The sequence below is a fragment of the Notolabrus celidotus genome, chromosome 22 (genome assembly GCF_009762535.1).
Source record: "Notolabrus celidotus isolate fNotCel1 chromosome 22, fNotCel1.pri, whole genome shotgun sequence".
In the NCBI taxonomy this organism is placed as follows: domain Eukaryota; kingdom Metazoa; phylum Chordata; class Actinopteri; order Labriformes; family Labridae; genus Notolabrus; species Notolabrus celidotus.
The window spans coordinates 554,648-577,723 of NC_048293.1; the positions used below are offsets into that span (position 1 = coordinate 554,648).

General features: G+C 37.8%; 2 protein-coding genes across 3 annotated transcripts; both read left to right on the forward strand.

Annotated features, from left to right (window-relative positions):
• Window positions 1-402: 402 nt before the first annotated feature.
• zfyve21 (zinc finger, FYVE domain containing 21) lies at window positions 403-15,687 on the forward strand. The gene is made up of 7 exons (XM_034675711.1): window positions 403-587; window positions 2,433-2,483; window positions 4,827-4,995; window positions 7,296-7,371; window positions 7,705-7,796; window positions 10,061-10,191; window positions 11,749-15,687. Exons 1-7 carry the CDS (start codon window positions 462-464, stop codon window positions 11,782-11,784), a joined length of 681 nt encoding a protein of 226 aa, XP_034531602.1. The 5' UTR covers window positions 403-461; the 3' UTR covers window positions 11,785-15,687.
• A 1,646-nt stretch (window positions 15,688-17,333) lies between these two features.
• Window positions 17,334-21,573, forward strand: LOC117806327. Of its 2 annotated transcripts, none has more exons than XM_034675217.1 (8): window positions 17,334-17,761; window positions 18,742-18,812; window positions 19,118-19,282; window positions 20,850-20,908; window positions 20,983-21,051; window positions 21,174-21,230; window positions 21,315-21,446; window positions 21,532-21,573. In XM_034675217.1, exons 1-8 carry the CDS (start codon window positions 17,592-17,594, stop codon window positions 21,550-21,552), a joined length of 744 nt encoding a protein of 247 aa, XP_034531108.1. In that variant the 5' UTR covers window positions 17,334-17,591; the 3' UTR covers window positions 21,553-21,573. The 2 variants fall into 2 exon arrangements, with proteins under 2 accessions (XP_034531108.1, XP_034531109.1); XM_034675218.1 differs by having other exon boundaries at window positions 17,334-17,668.
• The last annotated feature ends 1,503 nt before the right edge of the window (window positions 21,574-23,076 follow it).

Consider the following 23,076-nt stretch of genomic DNA (forward strand, 5'->3'; position numbering starts at 1 on the left):
CAGAAAAAAGTCAGAATTCTAAGAAAAAAGTCAAAATAATAATAATAAAAATGTAATTTTTTTTCCAGTGGCCCTAATCCTCTTCCATATTGTCACAAAAGCAGACCTTGTCAAAAATAACTTAAATAATATTTTTTAAGTTTATGAAATGTACCATTTAAAGTCTTAATTGTTACTTTTTATGGCTTTTTGTTGAAGGAAATTGTCACCAATTTTTTTTACAATAAAAATGAAATAATTTTGGAGTAGCAGCGGTTAAAAACAAGTTTCAGATGTAGAATTAGCATAAATGATTTTACTCCCTTATTTAACCGTGTGTAGAAAATCATAACAACGTACCACGTGACATTGATTCTGCTCTGTGATTGGTTGAGCGTTGTGCCAATCAGTGAAGAGGGCGTGTTCACACGGGAGTTTGTGGTGGTTCTACTGTACAGAGAAGAAAGCCCTGCTAAAGCAAAATGTCTGCAGTGCCTGATGGGAAGAAACTCGTCCGGAGCCCGAGCGGGCTTCGCATGGTGCCTGAAAACGGAGCCTTTAACTGCCCGTTCTCCCTGGACGAGCCGCAGTGGGTCCCGGATAAAGAGGTGAGTCAAGCTGGGGGAGGATAGAGAGGAGAGTCAAGGTGGTGGGAGGATTTGTTTGACAGCGAGGAGCCATCAGAGCTGAGGAGCGAGAAGCTAGAGAGGATGTTCAACGGAGCTATTCCGGTTAAGATTTTCAAAATAAGATAGCAGTTTGCGAATTCACAGTACAACTTTGATTTCACAATATGCCTTTAGTTTTATTTTATTCGTTTTTATTTCTTTCTCGTACACAATTGAGGCAAAACCGACAAAACAGCCACAGTAAATACGTTTTTTAAAGGACAAATTCTAAAAAGTCATCTGTATTTTTTTTGTCCAGCTAACTGTTTAAAATTTTAAAAGCATTAAAATCAAACAGACAATTAAAGAGTTGCAAGTTCTCAAAGGTTTATTTGAAAATTCTTAAAAATTAATCAGACCAAATTTTGGTCCTTCTACTGAATTTTTTATGGTCGATGACCTATGAAATGTATGATTGCCGAAAATGTATTATAATGTGACTTTTTGGTTTTTGTATTTGAAAAAAGTTTGAAAAGGCTTAAATTGATATACACAAGTACAAGTTCACGAGAAATTATACTTGTGTCCCCTTGCAGTCTATGGTTCCCTCAAAGAGCTTTTATTGTGGTGTTTGAGTATCCTACTTCCGGTATCCACCTTGCTAACTGCTGCTAGCTTTACTCGGTCTGGACATGGAGCTGGCCCCTGAACTGGGCGTTGCAGGCTCGCACGGTCAGCCTGGCAGTAAACGAAGCATGTTAACTAAACAAACCAGCTGATTGCACCCAAACCAGCTGCCAGACACGACCACAATATTTAAGTTGGTCTGAAACAGTTAAAGTGAATCTACATTCTCTTGTTTTGCCTGTTAGCTCTTAGCTTGTCACGTTTAAGCTAGCTGGAGGAGCTGCTGTGCTAGCTCTCCTGTCTGTGTATGTGTGTGTGTGTGTGTGTGTGTGTGTGTGTGTGTGTGTGTGTGTGTGTGTGTGTGTGTGTGTGTGTGTGTGGACGCAGCCAGGAGCTGTCTGTGTTTGTGTGTGACTGTGTGTTTGTGTCAGTGTGCAGTGAAAGTACAGGAGGAAGCACAGATAAACAAACACTAACTCTGATATGTGTTGACCTGTGGCTGGAGAGCACAGAGGCACTTTGACCTGACTGACAGTGAACTCCAGCATGCAAAGTTAATGATTCCCATCTTTTATGGGCTTTTATATGGCCTATGAAGCAATGTGCACAAACAAAAACACACTTATCCTTAACTTAAAGTGAAGCAAAATAAACATGAATGACAAATGACTGGCAGAGAGCTTCAAACTATTTCTACCTACTTGAGGTGATCAGTTCAAACTATTATGAGTTGAGTTGTGCTATTTCTTTTGACGTGTGCTGCTGACCTCTTGGCCAGGTCGCCCTTGTAAATGAGGTCTTGATCTCAATGGGACCCATCTGGTTTAATAAAGGTTAATAATAAACCCGTCACCAATTTAAATATGTATTATTCATAATCCAACCCAAGTCTAAAATGATCCAGTTTTGCCTTTTAAAGTGTGAATATGGGTTTGTTTTCTTCTCGCCTGTGAGCCCAAATATCTTCAAATTTGTGTCATTTGTCTGACAAAGTAAGCTCTATTAAGATATCCCTCTTCTTCTTCTGCTGCTGAGTTTTGTTAAGAAGTAACGTGCTGCAGAATGTTAGACTCCAGGCTTAAATAAGGAGACACTAATAGATCATGTAAAGGAAAACACCCTTCGTACCATATTTTTCAGCTGCTGCTGATCTTGAATCCGCCCCGCTCAGCATGTTGTGTAACATCCTGTTTTTCCTCTTCCTCCCTTGTCTTTCAGTGCCCGAGATGTATGCAGTGTGACACCAAGTTTGACTTCATCAGAAGAAAGGTTTGTTTTGTTTTGCGCCGCACCCGTGAAAACAAATCAGAGCTTTATCTAAGGTCTGAAAAAACAGAAGAGGGACGAGCAGCGTGGAGAAGAGGCTTTCAGTGAGAGCTCTATGACTACTTTTTCTCCTCTTGGCTTCTGTTCATTTACTTTGGCAGAGACACATGCTGAGGACTGAGTGGAAGCATTTGTTTCCAATGACTCCTCACATAATAACATGGTGGCTCTGCACATTTGCAGAAAGTCTCTCTGTCGTAAAACCAGGTTTCCTCTTCACTGCCAGCTTCTCTCAGCGGCTCTTTCCACTGATCTTATTACAAATACCAGAAATATGAAAAGTCCTGCAGCCTCCAAAACTTAGTTTACTACATTTTATTACAGTCTCTTGTTTATTTTGAATTAATAGGAACTGACAAGTACGTAACAAATGTTAACTTCAATATTATGTTACATTATGTTTTATGTTTTCAAGTAAAGGAGGAGACATTTTCAAAGAAGGAAGGAGACGGATATCAGGACAAGAGGATAGATTCACTGTAAACAAAGTAAATAGATCAGAGTTTGTTACTTTAATATAATAGTAATTATATATATGTATTTTAAAGTTATATATGTGGGGATTTTACACCTTTATTTTTAGAAGGGAGAGGACAGTGGATAGAGCTGGAAACTGGGAGAGCGAGTGGGGGAATGGCATAAGGGAAATGGGCCGCAGGCTGGAATCAAACCCAGGCCGCCCGCTATATGGGAACACAATTTAACCATCAGGCTAAATCTGCATCCTTTTAAAATAATTTTGGTCCAAGTCCAATAAAATGGAATCTATTGCAAAAGGCTGATTGTTTCTACGCTTACTTACTGTAACATTTTGACTTTGTATGAACAAAGTCTCCATTGACCTCCCAATAAGAAGAGTCGTAGCTCCAAACTTCTGCTTCATCTTATTTCAGCTCGTCTTCCAAATGAAACTCCAAATGTCACTAAGGATAATAAAATAACTCTCAACCATGAAGGGTGATGAGGTTTTGCAACACTTTCTAAAGGATGCACTGATGTATCGGCTGAACACCGGTATCTGCTGTGGTTGCTCTGTTGACAGCTGATTCAGAGAGGAGGGTTTTATTGGACAGAAGAAGTCACCTGTTGATCAAACATGACAGAAAATATCATCAGTGCATAAAGATATTACTCCATCTCTGAGAAAGATCAGTGACGTGACATTTGTTTAAGTTGTTCCTGGGGAATTTTAAGAGGAGGGACGATTAGCAACAATTTAAATACTTAAAATCTGAGTGGAGAAATCTGTATTAGAATTTTTATTTCGTAAATGTAGGTATCAGTCCTAATTTTAAAATCAGTGCATCTCTAATTTTGACATTTTTCTTGTTTTTGGTGCAAAATTTGCCCCTAAAATGTCACCAAACGAGGACGAGGGGTCAAATTCCCGCAGATTGAACTTGATTTGAATCGTTGGCGCTAGATGTGTTGTCATTTTAGACTCAAATCTGAAACTTTCAAAAGTACACACGACTTTCAAACGCCCCGTCACACCAGACGACCTCCGTGTGTCCGCTCTGTTACTGACAGCCCGAGGTCAGACGCACATCTGAACCGCTCAAGTGTCTGTGACTCAGAGTTTCTTCCCCAGCCTCACAGATCTGTGGTCACAATCAGAGTCACTTTGTGGACTAAATTCTGCCAACGCTGCAGTTTCTGCTGACACACTTCCTTTCAGACACAAACAGAAAGCTCTGACATGCTTCACGTGGTCTTCTTGTGATTTAGAATGAAAAGTGCTTTCGCTGTTTTGCAGAAACCAAAGGAGGTTTTTTAAAAAGGTGAAACTGAAGAGGGAGCAGAAATAAGAACATGAAAATACAGAGAGAGAGAGACAGAGAGAGAGACAGAGAGAGAGAGAGAGAGAGAGAGAGAGAGAGAGAATGTAGAGAGTAGAGAGCGAGGGAAGACCTGCAGCAAATGGTCCCAGCCAGGGGTCAAGTCAGCGACCTCTGCGATGAGGACTATAGCCTCTGTATATGGGGCACATTTAGACCTCTAGGACACTGGTGCCTCTGTGTTGCATTTTAAACTCAGCAGGTCAACAGTTCAAACATTTAGCTCCTTTAAAAAGAAGAAAACAGTCTGGATAAATCTCAGACTTGAATGCAATGATGACCTCATACTAATATTTACAAAGTCATCAGCGCTCCTCTCAACATCCCGTCTACAACCCCCTGATTCTTCAACCTTTCACTAAATGATGTCATTTTGAACTCCTTTACACTTTATGTTGTGTTCGTAATCTGAGCTCAGATTACAGATTCTGTCTGGTTCCTCCCGCAGCATCACTGTCGGCGGTGCGGGCGGTGCTTCTGTGATAAGTGCTGCAGTAAGAAGGTGGTGCTGCCCCGCATGTGCTTCGTGGATCCGGTGCGTCAGTGTGCGGAGTGCAGCCTGCTCTCACAGAAGGAGATGGAGTTCTACGAAAAACAGCTCAAAGTGCTGCTGGGAGGTAAGACGTTCAACATCGCAGATCGTTGCTTTGAAGTGTTCCACGTCTTCAGTCCCAGTTTGTGAAGAAGTGACACGTTTTTAACAGGAGGAGTTTCAGTTGGGAAAGGTTTGGCTTGAGTTCTTCCTCTCTCAAACTTCTTGGTCTTAATCGTTTGGCGTGCTTTTGCTGTTGAGAATGAATGACTGTCGTTATGGGGGTTTGACCAATCAGAATCAAGTGTTTAACACAGCCAGGTAATAACAGGGAACTTTTTTTCCATTAAGCATCTGATATCTTTGTCAGATTTTGCAGTTTAGGTTCTGCTGCTCATTTTTCATGCTTCGTTCTTACACTCTAAATGTTTGTCTTCTAAGTTTGAGGCTCTGACTCTGCTTCTGATCACAAGAAGCAACTCAACTCATCTTTATTCATAAAGCACCTTTCATACATTCAGGCATGCAGTCCAAAGAGCTTCACAGAATAACACAGAGACAGAAAACAACAGCAAGAGCTAAAAGTGGAAAGAGAAGTGATATAAAATACTTAAAGAAATGAAATCATGATGATCAATAAAATAAAATAAAATAAAATCATCACAATAAAATCAATAAAATACAATGAGATAAATACCAAAAAATAAGATAAATCATTAAAATAAAAATCTGATCATACCAAATAATAAGATAAAATCATTACAATAAATCAAAAAAATTTAATTTGATAAATACCAAAGAATACTATAAAATCATGACAATGAAAACAATAGAATACAATTAGATAAATAGAAATAGAAAATAAGATAGAATAAAATAATAAATATGATGCTAAAACAATTGTCATAATGGTAATAATGCAGTCCAGGGCTAAAAGGAAGTTTAAAACACCCAGAGAGTTCGCTGTTTTAATGTCCAGTTTCACAGTTTAGTGGCATAAAAACAGAAACACTGTAAAACTCATCTATGAAATAACCCAGCAGACCACCCCTCTCCTCCTCTTCCTCCTCGTCCTCCTCTTCCTCCTCCATGCCCTGATAATCTTTGTGTTGTTGTGGAGTGTGGGCCAGTGTGCAGCTATAAATAAGCAGCAGCAACAGCAGCAGGTCGCCCCTCAATGAAAAATCCATCAGCGGCCCGGAGCTGCGGGGGGACGAGCGGCTGAATGGACAGCCTGCAGCACGTCGGGGCCTCATGCTTTATGGATGATGGAGTGATCAGCCGCTCAGCAGAAAACAGGACACACAAAAGTCACAAAGAGACAGACACACAGAGCAGTAAACACATCTCTGTGGGACAATCCTTTCTGGATCTGTGTCGCTGTGAGAGGAGGACGGGACACACTTCAGGGCTTTGACTTTAGAGCTTTGCTTTTGTTTAACAGACAAGAGTTTTTCTGTCATGTCAGATTAAGAGACATACATTAACAAGCCTAACCTCAGTCATCAACATAGAAGAAAAAGGACCTTTTTAAAAATATTTTATTTAGAGTTTTTTAATTTTACAAAGTCAAATATGCCATAGAACACTTAAAACACACGGAATTAAACAAACTAATGGTACAAATGTATTAGAAGATAAAAAAACAAACAAGGTAAACAACAACAACCAAAGAAACAGAAACATGTCATAGCGTTACATTAATAGTGTTTCAAAATAATGTTAGTAAATAACTCAGGAATGAGGTAAGGTAACATATATATACATATATATATATATATGAGAAAAGGGATCCCAGTGTGTCAGTTCCCCCAGCAGTCTAAGCCTATAGCAGCATAACTAAGAGCTTGTCCAAGCTCTAACTATAAGCTTTATCAAAAAGGAAAGTTTGAAGCCTACTCTTAAAAGTAGAGAGGGTGTCTGCCTCCCGGACCCTGACTGGTGGATGATTCCAAAGGAGAGGGGCCTGATAGAGATTTTAGGTAAATCATGTTTTTGATCATTTGCATGTTTCTGAACAAGCACAAAAACTAAACCTGAGTGGGAAAGCGGCAAATCTACATGCTTGAGAAGCTGCCATAAAGGATCTTTAAAAGATCCCTCGAAATGAAAATGTGAATATAAAACATAAATCTGCTTGAACCAGAACAAAGTCAAAGTTTTACATCCAGTGATGTTTCTAAAAAAGGCTTTAAGTAGCTTCTTGTTCTTTCCTGAGACCGTGCAAAGGACTGATGTTTGGTGACTCTTGTCTGCGTTAATGTACACAAAATAAATCTCAGGATATATCAGGCTGGAGGAAATCTGTTTCTAACTTTTGTTAAAGACGTTTGCAGAGTTTAATCTTCCTTCTTTTTTTTCACGATGTGTGTTTTTTGTTTCCAGGCGGCACCTTCGTCGTCACTTTGGGAACGTCAGAGAAGTCTGAAACCATGACGTGTCGTCTCTCCAACAACCACAGGTGAGCTTTTCAGAATCCTTCTTTTGCTTTGTGTTTGTAATAACTGAAGAACGACCGCGCTGTGCTTCTGGATTTATGTACTCAGAACTTTAAATATCAGCACTAGTGTGGTGTCTTAATTTCATTTAAAACATTTCAAGGTTTCAGTTTGAAAAATGTGAGGATCTGCTGCTTTTCATCTTCTTTATTGGGGTTATTTTGATTTATCTCTGAAAACTCTGGTGTGACTTTAGACTCAGTAGCTGAGTTTAATGAGCCTGATGTGACGAATACTTGTTGTTTGTTTTGGATAGTGATCTACTTTGTACGTGTCTTTAAAAATCCGATCCTCAGGTATCTGTTCCTGGACGGTGAGAGCCACTTTGAGGTGGAGCTGTCTCGGATCTCCAGCATGCAGATCCTGACAGACGGGTCGAGTCCAGGAGGTAATCCATGTTTCTGACTGTTAACATGCTGCTCCTTTTTTTAGCAGTAAATACAAACAGACACAGATATATCTCCCAAAGGATGCTGGGAGTCCTCAGGTCTTACTCATATTGTATATTTTGGTCTTGATTAACACTTAAACCTGTTTTTTTTTCCTCTAATCAAACACAAACAAACTCTTCTCCTCCTCCTGCTGCTGATGATGCTTTGACTCTGGACTCTCCCTCTCCTCCTTCTTCCTCTTCCTCCTCCTCCTCTTCTTCTTCTTCTTCTGGGTTCAGAGAATGACATTCACACTTACACCAGTCTGCTGGACAGTCACTGTATCTCTGAAGGTTAGCTGAAGTTCTCTTGTCGTGTTTGGTCCTCCATCTCTGTCTCTCCATTCCTCCCTTTTGTTTTTCTATCTGTTTGCATGAAGGTGCCTGAAAACCAGACTCATCAACGCTCTACTTAATGTTTGTTCACCTTTCAGAATCCTCAAAGTGTCTCAGTTTAAAATCAAACAAAATGCTGCACCTGACTGCTTCTTGTCCCGGCTCTGTTGAGTTTAAGTCCACAAATGATGAGATAAGAAACTGATGCATGGATGAACTAAAAAGTTATAACAGAGTCATTAATTGCTGCTTGAATAAAAGGGTTTTGTTCTTTTCTCTTTTTATGATGGAAAACAAAGATTTGATATTTTGATGGATGCTTTAGAAAAAAAAAAAGTTAAATTTTTGTTTTTCCAACGATTTGTTTATTTGAATTCTTTAATTATAGCTAATTATAATAAATACTAATATTTATTTAATAATAAAAAAATAAAAAATATACGAGATAAAAATCTATATAATAAAGTGAAAATACAACGAAATATTTATTTAATAATATTATATATAGAAGATCAACGTAAACAATTTAGACAAGAAAACAAAAATAAGTAGATAAGTAAAGAAAAATGTTAATAATAATGAAAATGGTAAATAATATTTATAGTAATATTTATTTTATAATTTAGAATATAAAGTAGAAGAGATAAGAATATATAAAATCAAGTGAAAATACAATCAAATATTTATATATATATATATATATTATAGAAGATCAACGTAAACAATTAAACAAGAAAACAAAAATAAGTAGATAAGTGAAAAAATCAGTAAATGAAAAAAACATGTTAATGATAATAATGATAATAATAATAATAATAATAATAATAAATAATAATAGTTATAAAATAATAATATTTATTTAATAATTTAAAATAAAAAATTGAAGAGAACAATATATAATACAGTAAAATACAACAAAATAAATGGGTTAATTAAAAAAAACATTTATTGAATTAGAATAATACTTTTTGCTTTTCTATTCCTGACGTTTGTTATTATTTTTATACAGAGACACTACCACTTCAAAAAAAATGAGAAACTCTGTGAGACATTTGCTGAGCTAAAATATTCATATTTGATTTTTGATTCTTAACTCACACATTAAACTCACACACACACACACACACACATAATTTGAGATGTTCCTCATATATCTATGGATATACATTAATGACAATGAGATCTCTGAGTATTCCTGCTTTGTTGTTTGTTTTTCGTGACGTCTTCCCCTGACATGTCTTTCTTGTTGCATCTGTGTGTTGTGTGTTTTGTGCATGCAGCGATCACTCTTAAGGGGTTTGTTAAAGGTTTAATCATCGTTGAGGTTCAAACTGACTCAGATGCTGAAACTTGATCAAGTTTTGTGTAAACAAACTCAAACATCTCGACAGTTTAAATGATCATTAGATATTTTCTTCATCAGACGTGTCACTGTACCACATCCTTCCCCTTTGTCTTTCTCACCACACTTCCCCTCTGTTAGTCCAGTGATTAGTGATTAATTTGACTCTATTTACAAAGTTTCCAAACTCTTAAACCTTTTTGAAAAAGTATCAGTGAGGAGAAAAGACACTTTAAAATGTGAGATAACGCTCTTCAAAATGTCCTCCAGTCTGAGCTGGGGATCTTTGCTGACAGTAGATTCACACAACCACAAGAAGTAGGCTCATAAAGTTTAGTTTGTCAATCCATTAAGGCCTGGTCTTATCAGAAGTGTGTGTGTGTGTGTGTGTGTGTGTGTGTGTGTGTGTGTGTGTGTGTGTGTGTGTGTGTGTGTGTGTGTGTGTGTGTGTGTGTGTGTGTGTGTGTGTGTGTGTGTGTGTGTGTGTGTGTGTGTGTGTGTGTGTGTGTGTGTGTGTGTGTGTGTGTGTGTGTGTTGTTCACAGGTGGTACATCACGGGCCAGCGGCATGCTGCTCCACTACAAACCGATGGGCTCCCAGGACGCCGAGCAGCTCCGCATGGAGGCAGCAGACGACAAGAAGGTGGCCTCGCTGTGGTTAGCTGCCATGCACAAGGTACGACAACCAGAGCATGATGACTCTGACCTCTCATGCTGCGTTACAAATATGAGTCTGTGATAGTCCCTCAAAGTCCTTCTGACTCTGTGCAGTCAAGTGCTCTTCACATAACTCACCACATGGTGCTGCAGAGGAGCCGCTTCATGAGAGATGATTTATGTACACTACCAGTCTAAAGTTTGGACACACCTTCTCATTCAAAGTTTTTTATTTATTTTAATTATTTTCAACATTGTAGATTAATACTGAAGACATCAAAACTATGAAATAATCTGGTTTTGCCATAATCTGGATTACAACAGTAGTCAAATAGGGCTATCCATTGTGTACTAACCCTACCTCTGAACAACACAACTGATGGTCTCAAACACATTAAGAAGGCAAGTCATTCTACAAATGAACTCTTGACAAGGCTCATGTTCATTAGAAACCATTCCAGGAGACCACTTCATGAAGCAGACTGAGAGAATACCAAGAGTGTGCAAAGCTGTCATGAAGGAAAAAGGGGGCTACTTTACAGAATCTAAAATATAAAACAGATTCTGCTTTGTTTAACACTTTTTTCTTCATTCAATAAGTCCATATATGTTCTTTCATAGTTTTGATGTCTTCAGTATTAATCTACAGTGTTTACAATCATTACAATCAATACAAACCCTTGATTGAGAAGGTGTGTCCAGACTTTTGACTGGTAGTGTATGTTGTTTTGCTCTCCTGAGCTTCACACTGTAACCATGCAGGTGTGTCGTTTTCATGAATCCAACCACACACAGTCGAATGAGATGAAACTCATGAGGTTTGAGTTTGGAACTGAAACAATTAGTTTACCACATATTATTGCGGATAAGTCTTAAGAAATAATATTTACAACTTCTAGTCAGTTTGAGTTTTTTTAAGCTTGAATGCTGAAAATATTCAGCTCCAAATATTCTTGGATTTTCTTTCTTTTTCTTGTTTTTAAACTGCTAACTTTTGCTTTTACCGTCTTAGACATTTTAACTATTACCCTGTAAAAAGTAGAAAAGGGATTCCCTGCAGCTTTGCTGGACGTTGACACACTTGGAGCGCTCATCTCGTCTGTGTTTTTGGTCAAAGATGGAGAGATGAAGTAGGATTATTTGGCCAGCAATCACAAAATATAACCCACACACGTTCCCTGCTTCACGCCTTAGTTTCTTTTTATCCTTTGAAATAAGAAATGTTTTGGAAAAAGTCATAAAAACAAGTTATAATACCAGTTTATAAATCCTGAGCATTTTCAAGTAAAGCTAGAATTAGATTGGTCAGACAGCAGAGGGATAACAAGCCTCTCCTCTGGCGCCCCCGTCAGGCCAAAACAGACATCGTTCCTTATCAGTAAAGGAGAACTAACCATGATGTCACTCTCTCTTCAGATTTGTTCAATTTAACTTCCTCTTTTTTGATTTAAAGATTCAGTTTCTGGTTTGTGTGAAGAGTTCAGGGTTCCTGAGAGTGCTTCACATGTAGTCGACTACAGCTGTTTATTTATTCAGACCCTGCTTTAATATTTCTTTATCTTCGTCTTCTCCGCAGGCAGCCAAACTCTTGTATGAATCTCGGGACCAGTGACGTGCAGACGGCAGCAAACCTGAACCTCCAGGCAGCACACACCCAAGTGTTTTACACCCCGCCTCTCTGGGGTCCGGTATCGTTTGGATTTTAATAATAACGCCAGTTCTGATTCTGCTTTCCAGTCTGATTCCTCCTCTGTTCTTGATAACAGTTTTTATTACAGTAATCTCTGCAAGAAATGTTTATAAAAACACTTTATTACCTCTTTAACCTGTACTTTGTAAACGTTTACCACAGTTATACTGATGATCTGGTTTTACTGTCATCAGAGTTGTTTAATCTGCTCTTCTTCATACATAAATCAGGGCAGGCAGCATCAATATGTCTACAGTAATGACGCCAGCTCAGCAGTAAAACAGCAGTAAAAGAAGCGTCTCATCAACAGTCAGTATCTGTTGATCTGAGGAAGCTTCTACTTTTATTTCCTTTTCTTTTACTTTCACTTCAAACGTGACATTTTAACTCTGAAAATCCTTTTTTCATAACTTCAGAGATGCCATAAAACTAAAGATGGTTTCATGAAAACACGCTGATTTTATATGCCGCTGGTAAACCATGTTTTTATTCACCAGAAGAAGTCATGTGACACTTTATGGATGTTTTTAATCCTTGATTTTTCTGACCCCTCTTCCAGACGTTTCATGCGAGATGGTTAAAGCAGTCTGAACACAGATCTTCCAGATTAAGTATTGTTTGATGCAGATTTAAGGACAGACACACTTTCAAACCCTTTAAAGCAGAGAGAAGAGCAGCCGAGGGTGACGTTCGTTGCATTTCAGGACAGTTTTGAAAACAAAGTGGAAGGCACAGTGGTACTTTAAAACACAGGGGAGTGTAGAAAGAAAGAAGAAAGAAAGGTCCTGAATTGCATGGAACATCACAGGTTAATTTTTAATCTTAACTTAACAGTGGGATCTTTAGTCCTCACAGAGACCCAAGTTTGTTTTCTCTTTGCTACACGTGTCAACAGATTTATACCTTTAGGCCTCTGTGTCTGAGGAAACTACAAACGACTCACTGATTCAAGTGAAGCAGAAACACACACACCTAAAAAACGCTTTAAATGTAAATTCATGTATCGAAGTTTTGTATAAGCTATTTTGTTAACTCTTCCTACTTTAACACAAAGCGTGTATGTACTCATCGTTTTAAGAGCTGATGTGTGACGATAGTTTTTGTAAGATTTGTAAACCGTGATCCTTTCGTCCTCACGCAAAGACCTAAACTGTCTTTGTCCTTTTTTTAAAATCTTCATTATTATAATAATCCAAAGTAAGGATGTGAAATAACCACCTTCCTCTCCCAGAGTATGTTCAGTCCTGATGTTGAAGGATGATTTGTCTGTTTGGTAGTTTGTTAGTTTGTTGCACTTCCAAGGACCTATTCTGGAGAAAGACGCAGTCTGGACTGTGACAGTGAGTAATATGTTGATTGAATGTCCTGATCGGCATTTTTATTGAGTTAAAAAGATTTCTGAAAGGTGACCGCAGTGTTTTGCATCTTGTGTGACATCTTAACATTCGACCCGCAGAGCTATACATTGCTTATAATAGCTGCTTCCATCATTGTATGTTCAAACCCTCAATAACTCCTCTCTCTGTTTAATATGAGACACATCTGTCCCCTGCACACGAGTAAACCAGCATAAGTTTCTGTTCACATCCTTCAAACAGAGCCGGGACATAATAAGCCACTTCTATTTAACATCATTTTATGGACTGTGGAGAACGTAGCAGCGAGGGACCCAAGCCTAAACTTTCTTCTTGTGCAGCAAATGGAAAATGTTGAGCTTTTCTAGGACTCTGGAAATCCGACCAACTATAATTGTTACATACATTTTCACAGAAAAATGTGAAGTCAGCTCTGTGCAGCGAATGTAACGGTGTTGCATGAGATGCACAAACTGATGCTGTCTGAAAGTCAGATTATAACTGTTTACAAAGAAGCCAAATGGACCTTTTTCTAACCCAGTTTTACCTGACGGTTGGTTGTGACATAATGTCAGCGGAGTAAAACACACTGCCTTTAATTATTTACATGTGCTTAGGTCCGAAATCCAACATTTCCCGTCATGTTCATTCTTTAAGTTTTTAACCACAAATTATTTTAAATGAAGGAAAGAAAAATTTGGTGGAACTATGGCCGCAGTTTGGTAAAAATCTGACTCTATAATATTCTGCAGTACAGATTTAAACATAAACTTAAGATTGTCAAAACCGATGTAAGTCAAAAATATTCAAATATCTTTTTTTTTTTTATTGACTCTATAATGATGGATGACACGTCTCAACCTTCAATCAATCAATCAATCAATCAATCTTTATTTGTATAGCGCCAAATCACAACAAACGTTATCTCAAGACGCTTTTACAAACAGAGCAGGTCTAGACCACTCTATGTCAAATTATGAACAGAGACCCAACACCAAGACAGGGTAAGACTCAGTCTGACCCCACCTTAATCCATCATGAGCATTGCACATCGCAGTATTTAGCTAGTTACAGTGGTGAGGAAAAACTTCCTTTAACAGGCAGAAACCTCGAGCAGAACCAGACTCATGTTAGACAGCCATCATGCCTCGACTGAACCTTGTCCCTATGTACAAAAGTGAAGCCAAAACATTGCACCTTTGGAGCCAGAGTCTGTGCAGCAGGGATCAGCTGATTGAGCTACATTATTCAAGTCAAGCCTCTTCTGCTAAACAAAACAAAAACATTGAAATGACTGCAGAGGTCCCTCGGGTCAGTACAGTCCACATCTAAAGAGGTTGTTGTTTCAGTTTCACGGGTATAGAAAGTTTAAAGAGTATTTGTTTTTGTTTCTTTATTTTCCAACAGAGCCGTCTAACATGACATCATACCGCATCGAAACTTAGCTCAAAAATGAGTACTTAAATCTGTGTGATAAAAACTGACAACTTCATGGCCTGTTAACACGACGGAGGCGGGCTTTAAGATCTATACTGCAGCCAGCCAGCAGGGGGAGCTCCAAAGATCTTGGCTTCTTTTCAGGGAGCTGTCTTGTCATCCATCTTTTATACAGTCATTTTTCTTCTGGAGCTTTCGAGCACACCTCGGTCTTTGTCGTCTGTAGTAGTTTAATAACACGATGACATGCTTATGTTTTGGATAGATGCTCTGGAGAAAGGCTAACAAGTGGACCTTGATATGATGAGACTTATTTGTCCGTACACTTTCTGGACGTGACCTTAAATCTGTCAAACACCTGACATTACATTTAATTAATTACAGTTTAGTCGCTAACACTTTATATGCTTTGTGCTATAATTAGCTGAGATTACCAAGTGTCGATGTTTCAGGATTATTTGTAGTTTTAAAATTTTGTTAGCCTCTTTGTGTCTTCCCCTGTTTTCTAAGTGTGTTAGTAGAGCTTAAAAGTGATTTTGTGGAGCACAGAATGTTGGATATTTTCACCTTTTTACCCCTTTTTGTCCTTCCCTTTAAGTCCTATCCAATGAAAACAAGAATCACCACCTCCACTTCCACCTCTGTGACATAAATTTTATTTTTATATGCTGCTCACCTAAGAAGTAAAAGTGTTGTTTGCTTGTCGTCTTTGAGGAAAGAGAGGAGGGATGTTGAGGTTTAGTGTAAACGAAGAAGTCTGTGGTTGTTTTCAGTGTTGTGTCATATTCATATGTATGTATGTTCACGAGGACATCCACAGCTCCGCTCTTCCACGTGTTTGATTGTGTTGTAAGTTAGCACTATGTGTAACATCCCCAAGTCATGACCCAGCCAGTGTTTGAACCTGCACTTTATCCCCACTCGGATTCAAAGTCCTTTTTATTCCTCTTCCTGCCTTCCTTTGTTACGCTAAACATGTTGTACCACACTCGTTGGATTCTTTTGAGAATAAAATCAAGTGTTTATACATAAATGGTGTCTATGTCTTTGAGGAAGGGGATTCCTGTATTATCTCAGATCTGAACAATGTTGAATAATTGTTAGAAGTTTATTTTTGACTCAATAGTTTGTTTCTTTCTTTATGTAAACATTCACAATCTTGATGATTACCCTTCAATAAACTAGGAAAATTCAAACAAATCAATCAAAGTACATTTGAATTAGTGTGTTTCATTAAAATCACACATCTCAATTTGTACTAATATAGCCCACTATACTAAAACCTCTGCAATATATTATACTAATCAATCAATCAGTCAGACTTTATTTATAAAGTGCTTTTCATACAATGACATTGTAACACAAAGTGCTGTACATAAAAACAACTCCAAATAGAATAAACTAAGAAAAAGATAAAAAATAAAGACATCCCCCCCCCATCCTAATCCCAACCCCAGCCCTGACCCCAAACCCACCCCACAAACAGGTTAAAAACACAATATTTGCAACAATAATAATAATAACAACAAAAATAGAATAAATTTTAAAAAAAAGATGTTGCTGAACGAACTGAACAAACTACAGCATGGGGACCCCAAAAACTTCTGCCCATGACGTTGTAAAGGTTTGTGCCGGCCCTGGCTGTTAAAATTTCACATTTTAGGTGAACAAAAAAAAGACAATGATATTTCCCCCTGAATTGTATTGTGGTAATGGTATAATGTAGCATTAGAAAAACACAATATATGATATGTTTCTTATCAATAACAAGTTGAAGCATTCCCACCACAGGCTTGTAATGCAGTACATGTTAAAGCAATCAGTGATGAGACCTTGCTTTTTTAAATGGGGTGGCCAAACTGGGTGTCTGACTTAAGTATGGGTGGCCAGGCTTTCCCCAAACCTTAGAGGGTTATCTCCACACTCATCACATCTGCTTTAACTTCTAATATGAAAGAATTCAAAAAAAGTTCTATTCTTGTAAAAAAAAAAAAAAAAGGACTTTAAAAAGGTAATGCAATAGAGTGAAAACAAAGGATTTTAGGATGGCCACTGAAGTGAAATATCTGATTTTGGGGGTTGGGGGCTGGCCACCCTTTTAGCCACCCCTAGCTCCGCCACTGCTGCCTTTAAATATGAGTGTTCACAATTAGGGTTCATTTTAATAAACAAAACAAATGAGTTGATACAAACAAAAGTTGATAGATATGCTATATGAATTCAAAAAATGATTTTAAATAAAGTTTAAAACTTTGAAAACATCATGGCATAAAAATCCATTAAGTGACTATACCAAATACTGATCAGTTAGTAGATAATATCGAGTTAACTAAGATAAATGCAGGATCGAGTCAAACCTTTCTAAAATATCATACACATACTTGCCAAGAATATGATCACAAGGTACAATAACAAAAACTGTCCCAATATCCCCCTACTTCCTCTGCCAAGTCATGATGATGCCTTCACTGACCCAAAATGAAACACAAAAACAGACTTCTTAATTTAAGAGTAAATCAGATTAAGTGTGACTAAGGAGAACTTTGATTTGTGTTGTTTTAACATGTTTAATTTAAAGGAAAATGTGTTGCATGTGCTTACACTGGCTTCTAAATAGCAGTAGACGCTGAACCACTTGCTGTTTTGATGCATTCAGCCTCCAGGGGAACGCCCACAAAACGTCACATCCGGTTGGCGCTGAGGGGGAAACAACAGACCACAAGCTTCACTATTGAAGAGCTGAAGTCCACTAAATAAAGGGGGTCCAACAAACTCTGAGTTGATCTACCCTCAGATGGGAGACTCTGAGTTTCCTGAGTCCAGAACAGCTGATCCGAGTCAGCTCAACCAACTCTGAGTAGGTTCACTCCGAGTTCAGCGCGTGCTCTAGAAAGAGAACAAGACCACATTGATGGAGCGCCGATTCATCGATTCACCATGGCAACAGGAGACAAGAAGAGGTCTTCATACTTCACCCCTCTGGAGCTGGACATCCTCATGCAGTCCTACAGCGAGTATGAGCACATATTCAAAACGAAGAGCAACACTACAGCAGCATCCAAAGGGAGGGAGGCAGCGTGGGGGAAGATAGCAGCAAGAGTCAATGCGTGAGTGTGACTGGGAGCTCAGTTTTTAATATTTGATTTGATGTCTTTATTTCAAACATGTAAAAGTAAAATAGAAAAAAAAGAAATAGTTGTACAAAAAACCCAAATCAATCCATTAGCAAGCACTGAAACATTTTACTTTACATGTGTGAAAAGGAAGAAGTCAAAACTTAACTAATCCCTACGGTGGCCCTGAAGGACAAAATTACAAAAGATGAAACACTTTTACAAAGTTGGAGACAAATTTACATTTTGGAAAACATTTTTCACATTTTATAAAACAAAATGACATCAGCAAAACACTTTGACCCAGGCCAAAACAAATTTACATTTAAGAAAACAATTTTACAAAAGATGAAACACTTTTATAAAGTTGAAGACAATTTTACAAACGACAGAGCACTTTTACCATTTCTGAAAAAAGTTAACTACGCATTTTTACAGAAAAGGAATGTACTAAATACCAGAAGTGATCAGGAAGTGATGGAGTGAGGGGTCATTTAATTTGTTTAATGGAGAGAAACCAAACGAAGTGACATGGTTTACATATTAGGACATCCTCAGGTCTCAGAGTGAGGTGTCAGACCTCAGATGAAAAAGCATCACGTCTCCGGAAAAGCTCCGTCATATCTCTGCAAAACCTTCATCATGTGTCAGAATTCAGATGAAACAGCCTCAGACCACATAGTCTCAGGCTCAACTGAGTCAGGCTAAAAGGAGTCAGACTTAACAATACAAGTGTTCTGTGGTTTGTAAAATTGTCTCCAACTTTGTAAAAGTGTTTCATCTTTGGTAAATTTGTTTTAGCCTTGGTCAAAGTGTTTTCCTGATGTAATTTTGTTTTATAAAATGTAAAAATGTTTTCTGGACCAATTATGATCCAGAATGTTCTTGGCTTTGGCGAGAACTGAAATGCTTTGAGACATTATGATTATATTGCAGGTGAAAACTTGTGGAATTAACCTTTTATTTTAATTTAGATGCAATCTGGGAGGAGAAAAGCGAACCTGGAAGCAGCTGAAAATGAAATATAAGAATATAATTCAGACAGGTAAGGCTCATGGTGGCACCTCACTTTAATACTTCACGTATTAAAAAGTTATTAAGTGGTTAATTCAATAAGCTTAACCCCAAACATACACACATAAACATCCTCTCATCTATATCCTGTTTAGCTCATTATTTAATAAGGCCCACTTAATTTAACATCAGAGGTCTACTCCCGCCCCACCTGTCTTTCCTCTGTTTGATTTATTTGCTTTATTTTTATTTCTATTTTTCTGTAAAGCGACTTTGAGTACCATGAAAAGTGCTTTACAAATCCTATCAATTGTTATTATTTTTATTATTACTCAGCCAATAGGAAGAAGGCAGAGGCTCGTAAAACAGGAGGGGGACCACCAACATCACCATCTCTGACGGAGGCAGAGGAGGAGGTGTCCCAGAACCAGACCGCTCCTCTGGCAGAAGGAAGCTCATCTGAGACAGTCGACCCCCAGGACACAAGTTCCTTCATAAGATGTAAGAAATAACAAGTAAAGTGGTTCCCAAAGTGGAGGGAGTCACGACACACTGATGAGGGGAGGTTGCAATATGCTTCCAATAAACAATACAAATTTTGAATCATTTAACCCTATAACACCACGCCTGTTATATTTGAAACATCAGTTTCTGAGACCTCTACATCATCAGTGTGATATATTTTTTCAGTAAAAACCTGATGTTTACAATCAGATACATGCAGTGCAGAGATAATCCACCAGGTGTGAGTAATTCATGCACCAGAAGGAAGTCACTTGAGACATCCAACATGTCAGCTGTGGATCAGAGACCCACTCCAGGTTTCAGGGATATTTTTACCAATTTTAAAAAAGTTTGGATTTCAACCGTGTTGAAAATGTGTGAATCAAAACTGATACAGCAGGTATATAAGGACATTTATTTTCAGACTTGTCAATCATCATTTTATTAAATATCATACATTATGCATTCCATAAAGCAACATGCAGTCTTTTTATTATTGAAGAACATGTTTACATGACAAAATGAGGTATATTTTATCTTTAGATATGAAACCTGCTGTATCATGATGATTGATGACTGGTTGAATGTTGCCATGGCTCCCTTGTAAAGAATAGTTTTTTCCTCATTGATTTCCACAAAAAAATGAACATTTCAGAGAAGAAATACACAATAAATTAGTTTTTTTTTTTGCTGTGTAAAAGATGCAGAATAGGTATGACGCTGTCATGCAATATCGAAAAAAATAATTTCTAAGTTTGAAATTACTTTGGGAAAAATCTGGAGGAAACTCAAAGTTTAATAGGCTAAAAAATATGTTTTTGTATGTTTTAGTTTGTTTAAAAAAGAAGAAACTTTGAGCAAAAATGTGCACCAAAATGCCTGATTTATCAAGTATGATACAAATTAAAACTCATATATAAAAATTGCTAGTTAATTTCTTTTTTTTATTTGTCAGAAGGTCCAAAACACTCTATTTCAAAGAATTAGAATTTTCTTGCAATTATCTGATGGTTCAGGCTTCAAGTGGTTAAAATTTCACTTTTACATTAATGTAAAAAATATAGACATAATTTAAGCCAAAACCATGCAAATAAAAATGACTTTAATTGTCTTCTTTTCTTTGTTGCCCCATGACCCCTGAGGTGATCATTATAGATAACAGACAGTGTGAGGAAACACAGCAGGCTATTGTTCTGCAGACCAGCTGAATGAAGCATTATAGGCCAACAGATACACACACAGACATCACCTGTGTCTGCATATCAAACACTGTCCACTCACGGCCACAGTCTAAACATAAAGATGACTCGTATTCTGCTTCTAGACTTTTAAAAATTCCCTCAAATATGCTGTTTTTTGGATAAGCCTATTACTTCTTTCATGCAGCTTTAAGGGGTCCCCAAGTCTTTAGGTGTCACAGTATTCAACGTTTGGGATCCTCTGGTCTAAACTGCTTTGTATGTGAACTGTCATGAGATTACTTTAGTTGTGATTTAGCACAATACATGAAATAAAAACAGTTTGATTGATGGATGTAACAGGTCTGGATCCTTTTTCATACCAGGTTCTGATGCTGTGCTCTGCTTTGTGGACCCTCATGCCCCTGCAGAACTCCTCTCAGCTGTAAGTAAGCTACTCAATACTCCAAACCAAGCAGTAGTTGAAAGTACACTGAAACATAACACTCCTCTGAACAGGATGAAGAGGATAATAAAGACGTACTGAAGACACTGATAGTGTCTGCGGCCTCAGAGGGAGATCAAGAGGTAACATCTTAACATTTGTAGCTGATAGTTATCTAAAAAATCACCGTTCTTTACACTCTTATGTGGAAAACAGAGAGTGACGTGTAGCCTTCATAAACAGACCATGCTCCTCTTTTTCACAGAGTGTAGCTGGGCAGCAGGAGGAGGCTCCATCAACTTCCACGGCACAGATGAGCACAGTAAGACGTTCAGTAAATGCCAGAGGTTCATTCTGCATGTGGACCGGCATGATTTTAATGTCCCCCTTATTTATTTCTTCCCAGTTACCAGTGCAGGAACTGTACAGAATGCACCTCATCAAAAAGATGAACAAAATGGACAAGGAAATGGTCTACCTGGACCGCCAGATTCAGAAGTCAGATCTGGAAATAGAAATGCTTCAGCATAAGTTAGAGGTAGGTTTGTTGTCACAGGTGAATTTTGTCAAGTATTTGTTTGGAACAATATAAATAAAACTAACTGTTGCTTTTGTATTTGCAGGAAATAAAGAGGACCAAATAAAATGTGTCTCATTTGTCTTTACTTGACTAATCCAAGTTGGTGAAGGTTTAATCTGAGAAGTGATGCCTGCATATTAGGTCTTGGACTGCTCTTCCGTCCTGGATATCTACAGGGGTAGATCATCTGTCTTTTTTTAGAATGTAACAGAGCCTCTCAGATGGGTTACCCTGAGGTGGAGTGGACACTGGAAAAAGGGTTTTCAGCAGGCCTATGGTCATCTCCACCCAGGCTCTCGTCCTGCAAGGGGCCACATTAAAGTGATGTGGGGGTCTGGCTTGGGGTCAGGGTGAGGGGTCAGCAGAGTCGGACTGCAGCAGAAGGATATCAAACTGACCTGCTGTGTATTGGATACTTTATATACAGTCTAGAGACATACAGTATGTAAAGTTACAAGTATATCTATAGTTCTGTAGGTTTGTATGTGTAAATACTGTATATGTACAGTATTCAGATCCAGATAACTTTATTAATCCCAGAGGGCAATTTGGTTGGCAGTGTACCAGCCTGTCAATAAACAACACAAACACTAACAAACAGACAATCAACAGTCAACAGTCAACATGTCAGTGACAACAGCAGTGCAAGATGGAATAGGAATAAATACTAAAAAACTAAGAAACACCTTTATAAATACACATCACAATTTCACAAGGACAATCTGTTACAAACTGCTATCGGCATGCAGAAGTCCGATGGCAGAAGGAATAAAAGAATTTGCTTATCTGATAGTTTTTCTGTGAGGAGCGAGATAGCCCCGCCCTGAGGGCATTAAAGAGAACTCCTTGGCGAGGATGTGTCCAGGTTGGCTAATTATCCCTATGTCCTTATTAGTGATGTGGTTCCTTCAAAGGGAGCCCAGATCCTGCTGCTGTATGCCAATCATTTTGGAGCAGACTGTAACAATGCTGTTTGGACTATTCCTGTCTTTCAAAGAGAGACCATGAAACCAGCAGATAAAAGAAAACATTAAAAGACTTTCAATAAACGAGTGATACAAACTGGATAAAATGTTCTCTGAGACTCTAAAAGAATTTAGATTGCGCATCATGTGTATCCTCTGTTGTGCACATTTTAAAATCAGCTCTGTGTTTTGGGTGAATTTTAATTTGGAGTCAAACACTGTTCCTATTTGTAAGAGTCCACAATGTGAACTTCACCCCCATTGATAATGCTGGGCTTTTGGGTTTGGGGCAGTCTTTTCGAAAGTCAATAATAAGTATATATCTTTGTATGTCTGTGTATATTTTGTATATATCGACACACATATTAATATAGATGTGTATGTGGTTAAGTATATGTATAGATTTACAATATATATGTATGTTTATATGTATATAAATGTAACTGGACTTTTGGGTTGAGATATATGTCATTAATTTGTACATTTGTAATGACTAATTTATATTTGTGTAGTTTTATTAGTAAACTAAAATAAGAATAACACATTTTAAATTTAGACAATCTTTAAAAGAGATGATTATTGATTATTAATTCGATTAAAAAAGGAAGCTGACCAAATCATTA